The sequence below is a fragment of the Vanessa atalanta genome, chromosome 3 (assembly GCF_905147765.1).
Source record: "Vanessa atalanta chromosome 3, ilVanAtal1.2, whole genome shotgun sequence".
Taxonomy (NCBI): domain Eukaryota; kingdom Metazoa; phylum Arthropoda; class Insecta; order Lepidoptera; family Nymphalidae; genus Vanessa; species Vanessa atalanta.
In genome coordinates, this window is record NC_061873.1 from 5,138,151 (window position 1) to 5,151,019 (window position 12,869).

The following is a 12,869-nucleotide window of genomic DNA, read 5'->3' on the forward strand; positions in this document are numbered from 1 at the left end:
AAAATAAATTTATATTTATAAAACTGCTTTCAAGGAACATGTAAATTGCAATTTCTATTGTAAAACTGATAATTTCTTGATCTCAATCTAATTAAATTTAATGTTTTAATAAAATACAATATGGTATAGTCGACTTGGATTCAATAATTATTATCTGTATTATCTAATTCCAAAATTGTACACTATACATAAAATTCTACAATTATTCTATAATGATTATATAAGTATTACTAGTGATTGTACTTGTAAACTATTTTCTTCGAGTTCTGAGTACAATCAGTGCCGCAAACTATATCAACTTTTTATTTAATTTAGCCCAAAGTGTAAGAACGGTATAAATAAATGCTTAATCATTATAAGAAGCATTATAATAAAGTAACATGAATGGTCTCATATCATGAGAAATATATTGGACGAGAACATATTGTATTAAAAAACATTTCAATTTATTGTAGCATGAGCTTCTGCTCGGTCATTTCATTAGTTCAATAAAATAAGCTTAAATTTTTTTTCTATTATTATTTTTTAAAAAAAGATCGTGCTCTCGTACTCCTACTTACTTTTTATGTTTATAATATTTTTTTCTGTAAAAATGCCAATGGCATTAGGGTACAAACGACAAAATTTGACCTGAAAAATATTGAAATTCGTTGAGTCAACAGCCATTAAAATGCTGGATAAGGCAAAATACTTTTACTTTAGAATGAAAAAACAACAGCTTCAGCACCAAAGATGCCACAAAAATTAATATCTATCTAAAAGTTTATTTGAAGTTCAGTTCAATTTATTATTTAAATTTGTGAAGTAAACTTAGTACACAATCATAAAAACTATAAAAGTATGATATGATAGATTTATTTTAAAAATATTTTTATTTTTCCTATTTTAATTTTAAATATTAACGGTCAGTGGTAAAAAACCATACTTATTCTGATACGTCTTATTAAAATTTTAAAAAGAAGTGGCAGATCTACTTAGTTTTCAGTAGGATTGATCTTGAAAGCTACGAACTATTGAATTTACATCTACATAAGGCAAAGTTCGAGCTAGTCACACTGAATACAATAGACATTATATACTTATATAATGTCTATTTTATACTTGGTGGTAGGGCTTTGTGCAAGCCCGTCTGGGTAGGTACCACCCACTCATCAGATATCCTACCGCCAAATAACAGTACACTGTGTTGTTGTTTTCCGGTTAGAAGGGTGAGCGAGCCAGTGTAATCACAGGCACATAAGGCAAGGGACATAACATCTTAGTTCCCAAGGTTGGTGGCGCATAGGTGATGTAAGGAAAGGTTAATATTTTTTACAGCGCCTTTGTCTATGGGCTGTGGTGACCACTTACCATCAGGTGGCTCATATGCTCGTCCGCTAATCAAGGCCATAAAAAAAAAAACTTATATAGACACTAGGAACACATAGATTGACAAGTGACATCTGCAATTTCTGCAAATACATCTAACCTCAAAATTTTAAGTCATACTTATATAGAAATAGTTTCATCTTACGTACTCTATAATTTTTAAGGTTCATCTTTTTAAATTACATTTACAATTTAAATATCACATATTTTATATATTATGGCAGACATCAGTGAAGAAGATGAAACACTTAAATTAGAGCAAAAGCATAAGAAAGAAAAAAAAGAGCTACAAGCTCAAATTCAGGCTCTGAAAAAGGCAGCCAAAAATGATAAAACAAAGAAAAAAGAACTCAACGCAGAAATAACAAAATTAGAATCTAATTTAGAAGAACGCCATAGAAAGGAAATTGAAACAAATGGAAATGGTACAAGCCCTGATATAGAATCAGATGTACAAGTTGTAGAAAGCGATATTAAACCAAAAATTTCAAAAGCCCAAAAACGCAGAGATAAAAAAATACAACAAGAGAGAGATCGTGAGAAAGAAATCAAAATGCAGGAAATAGAAAATATCAATGGACCTCGAAACATAGAAAATCAAGAAATAAGTAAACGATTAGAAGAAAGAAATTTGAAAATTTGCCCAATACCCTCGGATGGTGATTGCCTTTATAAAGCTGTTGCCCATCAATATGAACTTAAGTATGATAAGAAATTACAAGTAGATGCTTTAAGAGATAGTGTATCCCAGTATATTTTAGAACACAAAGAAGATTTTATGCCATTCCTCACTAATACTGATACAAATGAAATGCTAACTGATCAAGAATTTGAAGAATATTGTGACAAAATAAAAAACACAAAGGTGTGGGGTGGACAGTTAGAGATAAGGGCCATTTCGAATTGTTTAAAATGTCCACTTACTGTGATACAGGCTTCAGGACCTGAAGCAATAGAACAAGGTACCGAGTTTCCTGGTCCGCCGCTAACCATTTCGTACCACAGACATATGTATAGTCTAGGGGAACATTACAATTCTACTCAAATTATCAATAAACATGATGTTAAGTTAGAGGCGTAAATTTTGTATAGCGTCAACATTAAACCACTACTATAAACTTCTGATTATCAGTAGGAATGGAATGGACCTTAAATAGTCAATAGAATTAAGACAAGTATTATTTGAAAATATTTTATTTTACATTAAAATAGCAGTATGATAATAATTGGTTAATGTACTGACTTAATAAAAAACACCATTTACTTTTGTATTTGTAAATGATGTTTTTTTTAACCCTTTAGCTGCCAAAGTGATTGTGTGAAGTTGATTTTGCAACAGCTTCACCAGGGTGTTATGTGCGCCATAAGGTCAAACAATGTCATATTTTTTTTAAATAGTCAGTTCCATCGTCGTTATTATGATAAAATGTGTCTTTTATTTACTTATTATTATTTGCGTGCTAGTATTGTTTGTCAAAAAAATAATAATATTCTTAGTTGTGCTGATGTACAGATCGTTATCCATCATGTTGTGTCCAGGGTATTTAATTATTATTTTTAAAAAGAGTATAAAGACTTTCTTGGTGGTGGGCCCTTTTGCTAGACACTCTGGACAGTCACCACATACTTATCATATTCTACCGCTAAATCTACATGCCCAAGGGACATATAATCTCAGTGCCTAAGTTCATTGGTACATAGTACAAGAAATTAATAAAAAAATCTATGGTGCCAATGTCTATGGCAGTGGTTATCAGGTACTATCAGATGGTCTATTCCCCACATCACTCTAATCCAAGCATGGTAGTTAAAGGGTCAATATTGTGTTAAAAAAATATAGCAACTTTTTCGTTTTTTCATATAAATATGGATACCTGATACTCAGAAGATTAATGTATGTAATAATAATTTATATACTCTAAATCTGAAAGTTATAGCTTTTAAGTTAGAAGCAATATTGCTTTAAAATATATTGAAATGAGCTGCATTTATGCAATCACAGGCCATTATTATTGAATATAAAGGATTTTAAAATAAACAATGATGTTTTGATGATGATTTATTATAAAAAGCTTTATTTCTTTAGAAAAATCATCATTAATACAGAAAAAAACACTGAATTGTTTTTCTTAGATCTAATTATTTACACCCCATTCTGAGTTGATTGTACATCAGGTGAAGGTTCTTCTTCAGAATGTTTATTGGGATCATCGGGCTTCATGGCTGGGAATAAGAGTACCTCCTGGAAAATAAAATTATATTAGAAATATGATGACTATCTCTATGTTAATAATAAGTATGTGTATCTTTATTGACCAATCTTGTAACAAAAGGAGCAAAATAATAAAAAAAAACATGATTGATCTATAGTTTTAGGAAAGCTAAATTTCATTTTTGTTTATAGTCTAAAATAAATATTACAAAAAAACAGGAATATGCAAATTGAAATTTAAATAAATAAAGAAATTGGCAGAATGTAAATACACTTACTTTTATATTATTACAATCTGTCAAGAACATAGTTAGCCGGTCTATTCCCATTCCCCACCCACCAGTTGGTGGAAGACCATACTCAAGAGCGGTACAAAATGCTTCATCTGTTGGAGGTGTCTCATCATCACCAGCAGCACGATCTTTAGCTTGTTGTTCAAAACGTTCTCGCTGTGTTGCAGGATCATTCAACTCGGTGTAGGCATTGCATACTTCTTTTTTCATAATAAATAATTCAAACCTAAAATGTAACTATAGACTTCAGAATTAAGTATTGATTTAAATACTATAAGAGATCCTTTTTTAAGTACATTAATACGGAAAGATAATAAGTATTATAAATATGAACTAAAATAGAAGAATATTTATTGGATAATGGTGGATATATGCAGAGGATATTTATATGTAAAGGAAGTTCTCTAACTGCTTTTACATAACTGAATTTCAATCTCAACAGAAAATATATATCATTAATAATAACAAAATAATATGTTAATTTTTTCGTTTCGTTAAATAACATGATTTATTATACATTATAACAATTAAAATTAAGTGATCATAACATAAAAAATATTAAATCTTAAGATTATTTCAACCTGATGATGCAAGCAAAAAGTAGATATTGTTCAATGTTTATACTTATTGAGTTTATCAAAAAGTCATAGAGATAAGGATACATAAAATCAAATATAAAAACTGTTTCTTGTATTAATATATACAATAAGACAAATTACCTCTCTGTGAGGCCAGGTATTTCTCTATGGTACTTAGATAACGGGCTCATAATTTGTGGATGATCAATAATAAATGTAGGATTAATACATTTTTCTTCAATAAATTCCCCAACAAGTTTATCCAATAGCCTAGCTGTAGTTCTTGGTGCTGGACATTCCACCTAGAATAAGTTGTAAGCCAAATGCTATAAAAATAACTTATTATTTTCCACAGAATTTTTATGTCTCAATAGTACATACCTCATGTTTCTCACATAATTGGCTCAGAAAAACATTTGCCTCGGAAGTGTCTAATTTATCAGGAGCTGGAAGTTTCACATTCAAAACTTTTTCCAGTGTTGCAATCATAGGAACTCTTGCAAATGGTGGTGTAAAATCGACTTCTACCTCCTCACCTTCAGTTCCATCTGGATGATATTTTATCTATAAAATATGGTTAATAATTATAATAAAAGTTAGCAAAACAAATAATGTTTCTACTTTGTAAATAATGTTTACCTTGTAAGTACCATGAATAGATTTAATCATCCCTGATAGCATTGTTTCAGTTATTGTTATCAGATCATTGTAATCAGCATAAGCCATGTAAAATTCACAGGTAGTGAACTCGGGGTTGTGAGTCAGATCAATACCTTCGTTTCTAAATTGTCTACCAATTTCATATACTCTGTCTAGTCCTCCAACAACCAACATTTTGTGATATAATTCAGGTGCTATTCTCATGTAGAGATCCATATTAAGATCATTGTGATGTGTTATGAATGGTTTGGCAGTTGCACCTCCAGGAATCATGTTCATCATAGGAGTCTCTATTTCAAGAAAACCCATGTTATCTAAAAAGCGTCTTACATATGCAATAATTTTAGCTCTGGTATAGAATATTTGCCTGACCTGTAATGATATTATAAGATATTATACTATTTTTTAAATGGATTAATATAATTATTGGCATTTGAGTATTTGCCTTTATGCAAATGTAAAGCATAACATTTTACTAACAATAGTTCGTTTTTGAATATATTTATACAAAAAAAGATCAATGTGTCATAAATAAATTGTCAAAAGTCATAACTAATTCTTTACCTTGTCATTCAAAATTAGATCCAAATATCTCTTTCTAAATCTTGTTTCTTTGTCTTTAAGACCAAAATGTAAATGTGGCAGCATGTGCAGGCAAGGAGAAAGCAGCTTCACAGTTTTTGGTATGACAGAGAGCTCTCCTTTCTTGGTTTTCCCAGGATGACCAATGCAACCAATAATATCTCCTCTCCTCAGTTTGTCAGTGTCAGAAGTAAATTTGGCCTCCGATTCATACATCTTAGCATTTGCCATCACCTTGTAAATATTGAGACAATAAGAAATAGAAAAAACCCTTTTACCTTTATTTCATTTTATATTCTATTCTAATGTAGTTGATCCATGGTAATCCAGCAGTTTCTATATTATTATATATTATATTAACAATACATACAAAGTACATTTACTGCATCTATATCTAAAAATCTTCATCAACATTTTTTAAGCATGTACGCATACACTTGTTTACCGCAAAGTAGCTATGTAATTTGTCAGATTACAAAGTACTCCACAAAAACAGTTCTATATTAGAAGGAATCGGTGGCATTAGTCTATTGTCCAACAAAATTGATCTTTTATGACAATTTGCCTTCCCTGACAAATTGTTTGTCAGATTACCATGGGTTAACTGTACACAGTTGTTAAGTACCTGAATTTTAACACCCTCTCCTCTTAAATCGTAAAAAATAAGCTTTGCACCGGATTCTCTAATTGAGTGCACTCTACCAGCCACTGACAATGTCACATTTTCTAAAACTTCTCCACTATTTAAATTATTATACTTTTCAATGAATTCCTCTAATGATATAGTAACAGTAAATTTGTGAGGATATGGATGATCTTCTTTGGCTCCATTCTTCAGAGCTGCTATTGCGCCCGAGCGAAGTTTATAATATTCATTTGGGCTTATTTCTTCCTCAGCTTTAACATCTTTTTTCTCTATTACAATTACAGGTTGCTGTGCAGCCTTTTCAGCTTTTTCCTTCAACTTCTGTTCAGCTTTCAATCGACGTTTTAATTCACTGTAAAAGTATATTAAGCATTTTATTATAGATCTATCGTAATGTCTTAATCGTAAGGGGTAAAACCAACCGTGTATTCACTGCTGCAAAACGTTTTACTGAATTTGGTATATATTTAAAATTCCTTTCAGCCAAGGTAGGAAAGGACGAAGCAATATTCTTCAATATAAACATTTTGACTAAATTTCTCACACAATACTCACTTTTTTGAAATTTTTTCACTGGACGCGTCAGCCATTTTTACTGAAAAGCTTCGCTTTTAGTGCTGGGAGTTTTTTTCAGAAACGGTTTTAAGAACTAGTTACTTTAAAAAGAACGAACGAACTGTTTCTGGATTTAAAACGAACGAGACGACACTCGCCACCGGCGGCCTTCGTTTTGGTACTGCTTCGCGAACCGGTTCCTTTCACGTGTAACTGACTAAGCACTCTATTTTGATCGCCGTAAGGACTATTATTGTATGAATATTAAACCAGTTATAAAGAACTACTTTGGATTTGAAGTAACGAATATGCTACAATGAATCTTATTTCTATAAAAATACAATACAAATTTGGTTGTAGGAGAATAGACTAAATGAAAAAACCTGTTTCTTGGTACCGCTGCGCGAACCGGTTCCTTTCACGTGTAACTGACTAAGCACTTTATTTTGATCGCCGTAAGGACTATTATTGTATGAATATTAAACCAGTTATAAAGAACTACTTTGGATTTAAAGTAACGAATATGCTACAATGAATCTTATTTCTATAGAAATACAATACAAATTTGGTTGTAGAAGAATAGACTAAATGAAAAAACCTGTTTCTTGGTACCGCTGCGCGAACCGGTTCCTTTCACATGTAACTGACTAAGCACTTTATTTTGATCGATGTAAGGACTATTATTGTATGAATATTAAACCAGTTATAAAGAACTACTTTGGATTTGAATCTTATTCCTACAGAAATACAAATTCAAATTTGGTTGTAGAAGAATTAAAAAATTACGAAACAAAAAAAAAAGTTTTCGTAGGCTCCTTATACGCTTATTATTTTTTTATTACAGATTTAGTATTAACTGCTTATTAAATTACAAATAATTTAAAAATATTTCTTAACTTTCTGTTTTTTTAAATGCAAATAAGTGCGTGACGTAGAATTAATCCAAATAAATTATAAAGTCGAAGTCTATTTTCAAAATTATATAATATGACTCCAGTGTTGAATATACATTATTTCAGTAAAGTATCGTAAATATAGTAAGTTCTCGAACCTATGAAAACAAACCGGTTTTTTTTATAACCATTTTGAAGAACTGTTTTGTAAGTGTAAAAAACCGGTTCGTTTCGTTTTACATAAAATCTGAAATGACCCAGCACTATTCGCTTTATTTATAGTTTATATTCACAAATAAATTGATTCTAACCTAGGAAAAAATGGCAAAGACACGTTCAAAAAATCCTGAAATGTCATAAACTTTAATTTGGCGTTGACATATGACTCAGATATCTTATTTAATAGACAAAACTAAAGGCACACCTACACACAAATACAGCACAGTATTCACGATATGATAAGAAAATGGTAAGACTGTAATACCTAATTTCTATAATAATCAAACCGTAACCATTTACCATCAGGAAATCAATTAGTCTGTCATGCAAATAAATAAAAATATAAATTTTAATTTTCTATTATATTTATTTTATAGGAAACTTCATCGATTATAAACATTGAACGTTAATCACATTAATAATATTGTTACGTTATTACCTTCGTAATCAACCTTCCCGGTTTTACGGACTATTGGCTTATGGCTAGGTATCTGTTTGGATCTGTTTCATAAAGAAATCAAAACTCAGTAATTACAATATTAAAAGCGAATTAATAAGAAAATAATATCACTAATAACTGATGATGACGTGGTAATATAAGATATTAAACTTAAATTTATAAAAAATGATCCTGTTAACTTTTTTCTGCAATGTAATAAAATTGATTTTATATTACTGGCAATATTTGTATTGACATCACAGCTGTTCGTTTCATCTGCCTGTCTGTGCTCTGTGTCGCTAGATACGATTTTATTTTAATAATTATTGGACATTTGAGTGAAATTTTGTTTTATTACCATAGAACAGGAAAAACCAATCTAAAGATATATTTGACATTCGGAGATAGTGTGCCAGGTTGGCGTGCGTTTTATAAACTAGTCAAATACCATTTTTATTTCTCTTGCATTGTAGTGAACATTAAGTGCATGTACTTAGTTCTGTGATCTTGTCATAGTCTGTTTTTGTGTATAATTGTTTATTCCAGGTACATCTTATGTAGACGGTTGTTACGAATATCACTCGCGTAAGTTATTTAAATACTATGCCTCTTTTTGGGAAATCTCAGAAGAGCCCCGCGGAGTTAGTAAGATCCTTAAAAGATGCGGTTACTGCATTAGAAAGAGGTGACAAGAAAGCAGAAAAAGCACAGGAAGATGTGAGCAAGAATTTGGTAGGTTATAATCATTAATTGTGTTTTTTTATGTTCCTTTTTCAAGTATAGTAATATAACCTTTTTAAATGCAGGTTTTAATCAAGAATATGCTTTATGGAACATCTGATGCAGAGCCACAAACTGACATTATTGTAGCTCAACTTGCACAGGAGCTTTATAATACAAACCTTCTTCTTCTTCTGATTCAAGTAAAAATATTTAAATAAAACAATTCTGTATATTATTCTTATTTCTCCATTTTTATTAATCTTATCTTCATACAGAATTTAAACCGTATTGACTTTGAAGGCAAGAAGGATGTAGCCCAAGTGTTCAATAATGTTTTAAGGCGTCAAATAGGAACTCGCTCCCCTACAGTTGAGTACATATGTACTAAGCCAGAGATTTTGTTTACTCTGATGTCAGGGTAAGATTCATATATATTAGTAAACTTTACATAATTGTTTTATTATCACTATATTATGTAAATATTTGTTTAATGAGCCTAATAGTAAATATATTTCAATTATATACATACTGCTTATTACCTATAAACATATTTCAAAATTACTAATGATTAGCTAATAAGTAATTAGTGTCATAATGCATAAATTAAATGTTATCATTGTTTCATTACAGATATGAACACCAGGAAATAGCTTCCAACTGTGGGACTATGCTGCGAGAGTGTGCTAGATATGAAGCTTTAGCCAAGATAATGTTATATTCAGATGATTTTTACAATTTCTTCCGTTATGTAGAAGTATCCACTTTTGATATTGCCTCTGATGCCTTTTCTACATTTAAGGTTTGTTGAAACTATTTAAATAATTTGCAAGCTATAGTTGTATTTGTTTTCAACATATGGCTGTTACAGGAATGAAGCTAGTGTGGTAATAAAGTCTTACATTACCTGTCAAAGCTTGATAAGTATGAATTATTCATGTCTGACATAAATGAAATACTTCAATTATTTTTTTTTAAAATCACTACTGTCTTTATTTTTACTTTTCTTTAATATCAAGTTTTGTTAATTTCATCATTCATTTGAGATTGAAATTAAAGATAAACTCTCATATCAATCTTATCAGAACAATTGTTAATAATTTTTTCTGAATGTTATAATTGATTTAGTAAAAAAAAAAAGATAGCAGAAGCTCTTTTGGCTTGAAAATGATGTCTTAGTAGTTACTTATTATTAACAAAACACATTTTATTTCAAGGAATTATTAACTCGACACAAAATCTTGTGTGCTGAGTTTTTAGAAGCTAACTATGATAAGGTGTTTAGTCATTACCAACGACTGTTGAATTCTGAAAACTATGTTACTCGACGGCAAAGTCTGAAGTTACTCGGAGAGTTGCTTTTAGACAGACACAACTTTTCTATAATGACGCGCTATATTACCAACCCCGACAACCTTAAACTGATGATGAATATGCTTAAAGAAAAGTCACGTAACATACAATTTGAAGCTTTCCATGTTTTTAAGGTAAACATTTTTTTGTAAAATTATGCATGTGCAATATGTTATTTTGTTAATTTTGCTGTTTGTTAGTGTTGTTTATGTCTTTTATATTTTCTTCCTTCTTCAAGACACCTTACACGTCCTGACACCAATACATTTGAATATTTATAAAACATTCATATAGGTTTCTCTGAACTTAAATCCACAATTATAATTAATTATTATGATTTTTTGTGTTTAAAATATATATATATGTATAAATGTATAAGTTACAATCAACAATGGTGAGAAAAAATAGTTATTCTTTTATATTTTGTATGTGTATTGGTTACTACCTATTCAAAATTCTAAACAGATTTTTAAAAGGTTTCATTAAGTATCAATCATTACCTATGTAATATTGCTATATAAGGTCAAAATACTAATACTAATATTTTTCAATAATTAGTGACAAATTTTACAAGTTGTATAAATTATTTCTTCATGAAACTATATGATAGATTAAACTATGGTCAGGTTTTCCTATGTTTAGACTAAAATTCTTAAAAATCGTTAGCTAATTGACAAATATAAGCATCATTTTGTAATTTCAGAGAAACTAGAATCTTGTGTGATATAATTTGCAACTTTTACATTAAGAAAAGTTATTATATTAATAGTTTAAAAGCTCAATAATGACATTAATGGTGTATTATGTTGCAGGTATTTGTAGCAAATCCAAATAAACCCAAACCAATACTGGACATTCTGCTAAGAAATCAAGACAAGTTGGTAGATTTCCTCACCAAGTTCCACACAGACCGTTCTGAAGACGAGCAGTTTAATGATGAGAAGGCTTATCTAATAAAGCAAATTAAAGAGCTGAAGCCATTAGAACACTAACATTTATTTTATTGCATTTTAAAAAATCGCCACTTCCTCCTCGAAAGAAGTTAGTTATAGATGCTATTATATTTAAACGCTTCTAAGTCACCAGAGGGTGTTGTGTGCTGAGACAGGGCTCTGTAAAAAATAAAACATTCGAATTCTAATGGATTTTACATTCGGTCTGTGATGAGTCAGGAAGAAAGTATATTTGTGCTACGAGCAAATTAACATTTTTTAATAAAGATTTGTAGGAATTAGCATTATTTTATTGGTTTTACTTATATCTTTTGTAAGTTGTTAAAACCATTTTTAGTTTTATGACGTGTTTTGTGACAGTTCCTAAGTCACAATGGAAATAGTATATTTTATCACATTAGCTTACGAACCATTGTTGAAATTTGAACATAAGGGAATCGAAATTTGGAAAGTCGAGATCTAAGGACTTGTAAATATGTCATCTTTTTTTTTGTTTTTTTTTGTACTCTCAATATCAGAAATATAGATTGTTAAATATGAAGGAAATATATTTTATATATTGTCAGTATTGGTTATTTATTACGCGATAGTAATATTGTTCCATATTTTCTGTACTACATTATTTTGATATAACATTGCTGTGCTTAAACATTGTAATAGTATTTGCAATATTTTCATGAATATTTTTTTGTATGTATTATCGAAATTTCTTTATCCTATATTTTAAAGTCTATTTTATTTTATCAGCGACATTAATGCAGATACATTTTTGAAACTGAATAAACCATTTGTATCATTATTATTTATTTTTAATTTATTTTTACCCCTTGAGCTATAATTAATTATTCCGACACATTAAAAACTAAGTTTATGTAATGAACTCCTAAGAAATAAATTTAAGAACTAAGCTGCAACTTAGGTGCTGTACAATTCAGCTATGAGATTATTTAGCTAGGATTTTGAAGATAAAATTAAGAACAAATATATGTATATTTATTACTTAATAAGAAACATTAAGTAAACTTGTACAGACATGTGCCTGTGCTTTAAGTGTATTTTTTTTTATATTTAAAATGGAATGGCCAATTATGTCTCTTGATGGCAATTCGTAACTAACACCCGTAGACATTGGCACTAAGAAATATTAACCATTCCTTACATCGCTGGCGGTTAGAATATATGAGGAGTAGGTGGAGATACCACCTCGCCTGGGTAGATACCCAGGCGAGCTTATTATTGGTAGTGTCTCTACATCTTTTTATGTCCAGACAGCATCAATCAAAATTTTAGGATTTTTAATGTGTTAGAAAAGTTACAATTTTGCTGACGTTGCTGTGAAAAGTATATTGTAAAGGAAAAAATAGTACTATTATATTATTTGATGTACTATCCTCTTTT

At 29.9% G+C, this 12,869-nt stretch overlaps 3 protein-coding genes across 4 annotated transcripts; 2 read left to right on the plus strand and 1 right to left on the minus strand.

Annotated features, from left to right (window-relative positions):
• Positions 1-1,418: 1,418 nt before the first annotated feature.
• LOC125076989 (deubiquitinase OTUD6B) lies at positions 1,419-3,399 on the plus strand. Its single transcript, XM_047688757.1, has one exon. The coding sequence runs from the start codon at positions 1,586-1,588 to the stop codon at positions 2,447-2,449; it is 864 nt and encodes a 287-aa protein (XP_047544713.1). The 5' UTR covers positions 1,419-1,585; the 3' UTR covers positions 2,450-3,399.
• Positions 3,369-8,149, minus strand: LOC125076988 (lysine--tRNA ligase). Of its 2 annotated transcripts, XM_047688756.1 has the most exons (9): positions 8,062-8,149; positions 6,895-6,951; positions 6,319-6,691; positions 5,676-5,927; positions 5,091-5,483; positions 4,833-5,015; positions 4,593-4,753; positions 3,859-4,099; positions 3,369-3,610 (listed from the first exon to the last, which is right to left on the minus strand). In XM_047688756.1, exons 2-9 carry the CDS (start codon positions 6,927-6,929, stop codon positions 3,512-3,514), a joined length of 1,737 nt encoding a protein of 578 aa, XP_047544712.1. In that variant the 5' UTR covers positions 6,930-6,951; positions 8,062-8,149; the 3' UTR covers positions 3,369-3,511. The 2 variants fall into 2 exon arrangements, with proteins under 2 accessions (XP_047544712.1, XP_047544710.1); XM_047688754.1 differs by lacking the exon at positions 8,062-8,149 and having other exon boundaries at positions 6,762-6,895.
• A 564-nt stretch (positions 8,150-8,713) lies between these two features.
• Positions 8,714-12,208, plus strand: LOC125076873 (protein Mo25). Its single transcript, XM_047688597.1, has 7 exons — positions 8,714-8,861; positions 8,992-9,177; positions 9,252-9,368; positions 9,444-9,586; positions 9,799-9,967; positions 10,383-10,652; positions 11,331-12,208. The coding sequence occupies exons 2-7, from the start codon at positions 9,049-9,051 to the stop codon at positions 11,508-11,510; spliced, it is 1,008 nt and encodes a 335-aa protein (XP_047544553.1). The 5' UTR covers positions 8,714-8,861; positions 8,992-9,048; the 3' UTR covers positions 11,511-12,208.
• The last annotated feature ends 661 nt before the right edge of the window (positions 12,209-12,869 follow it).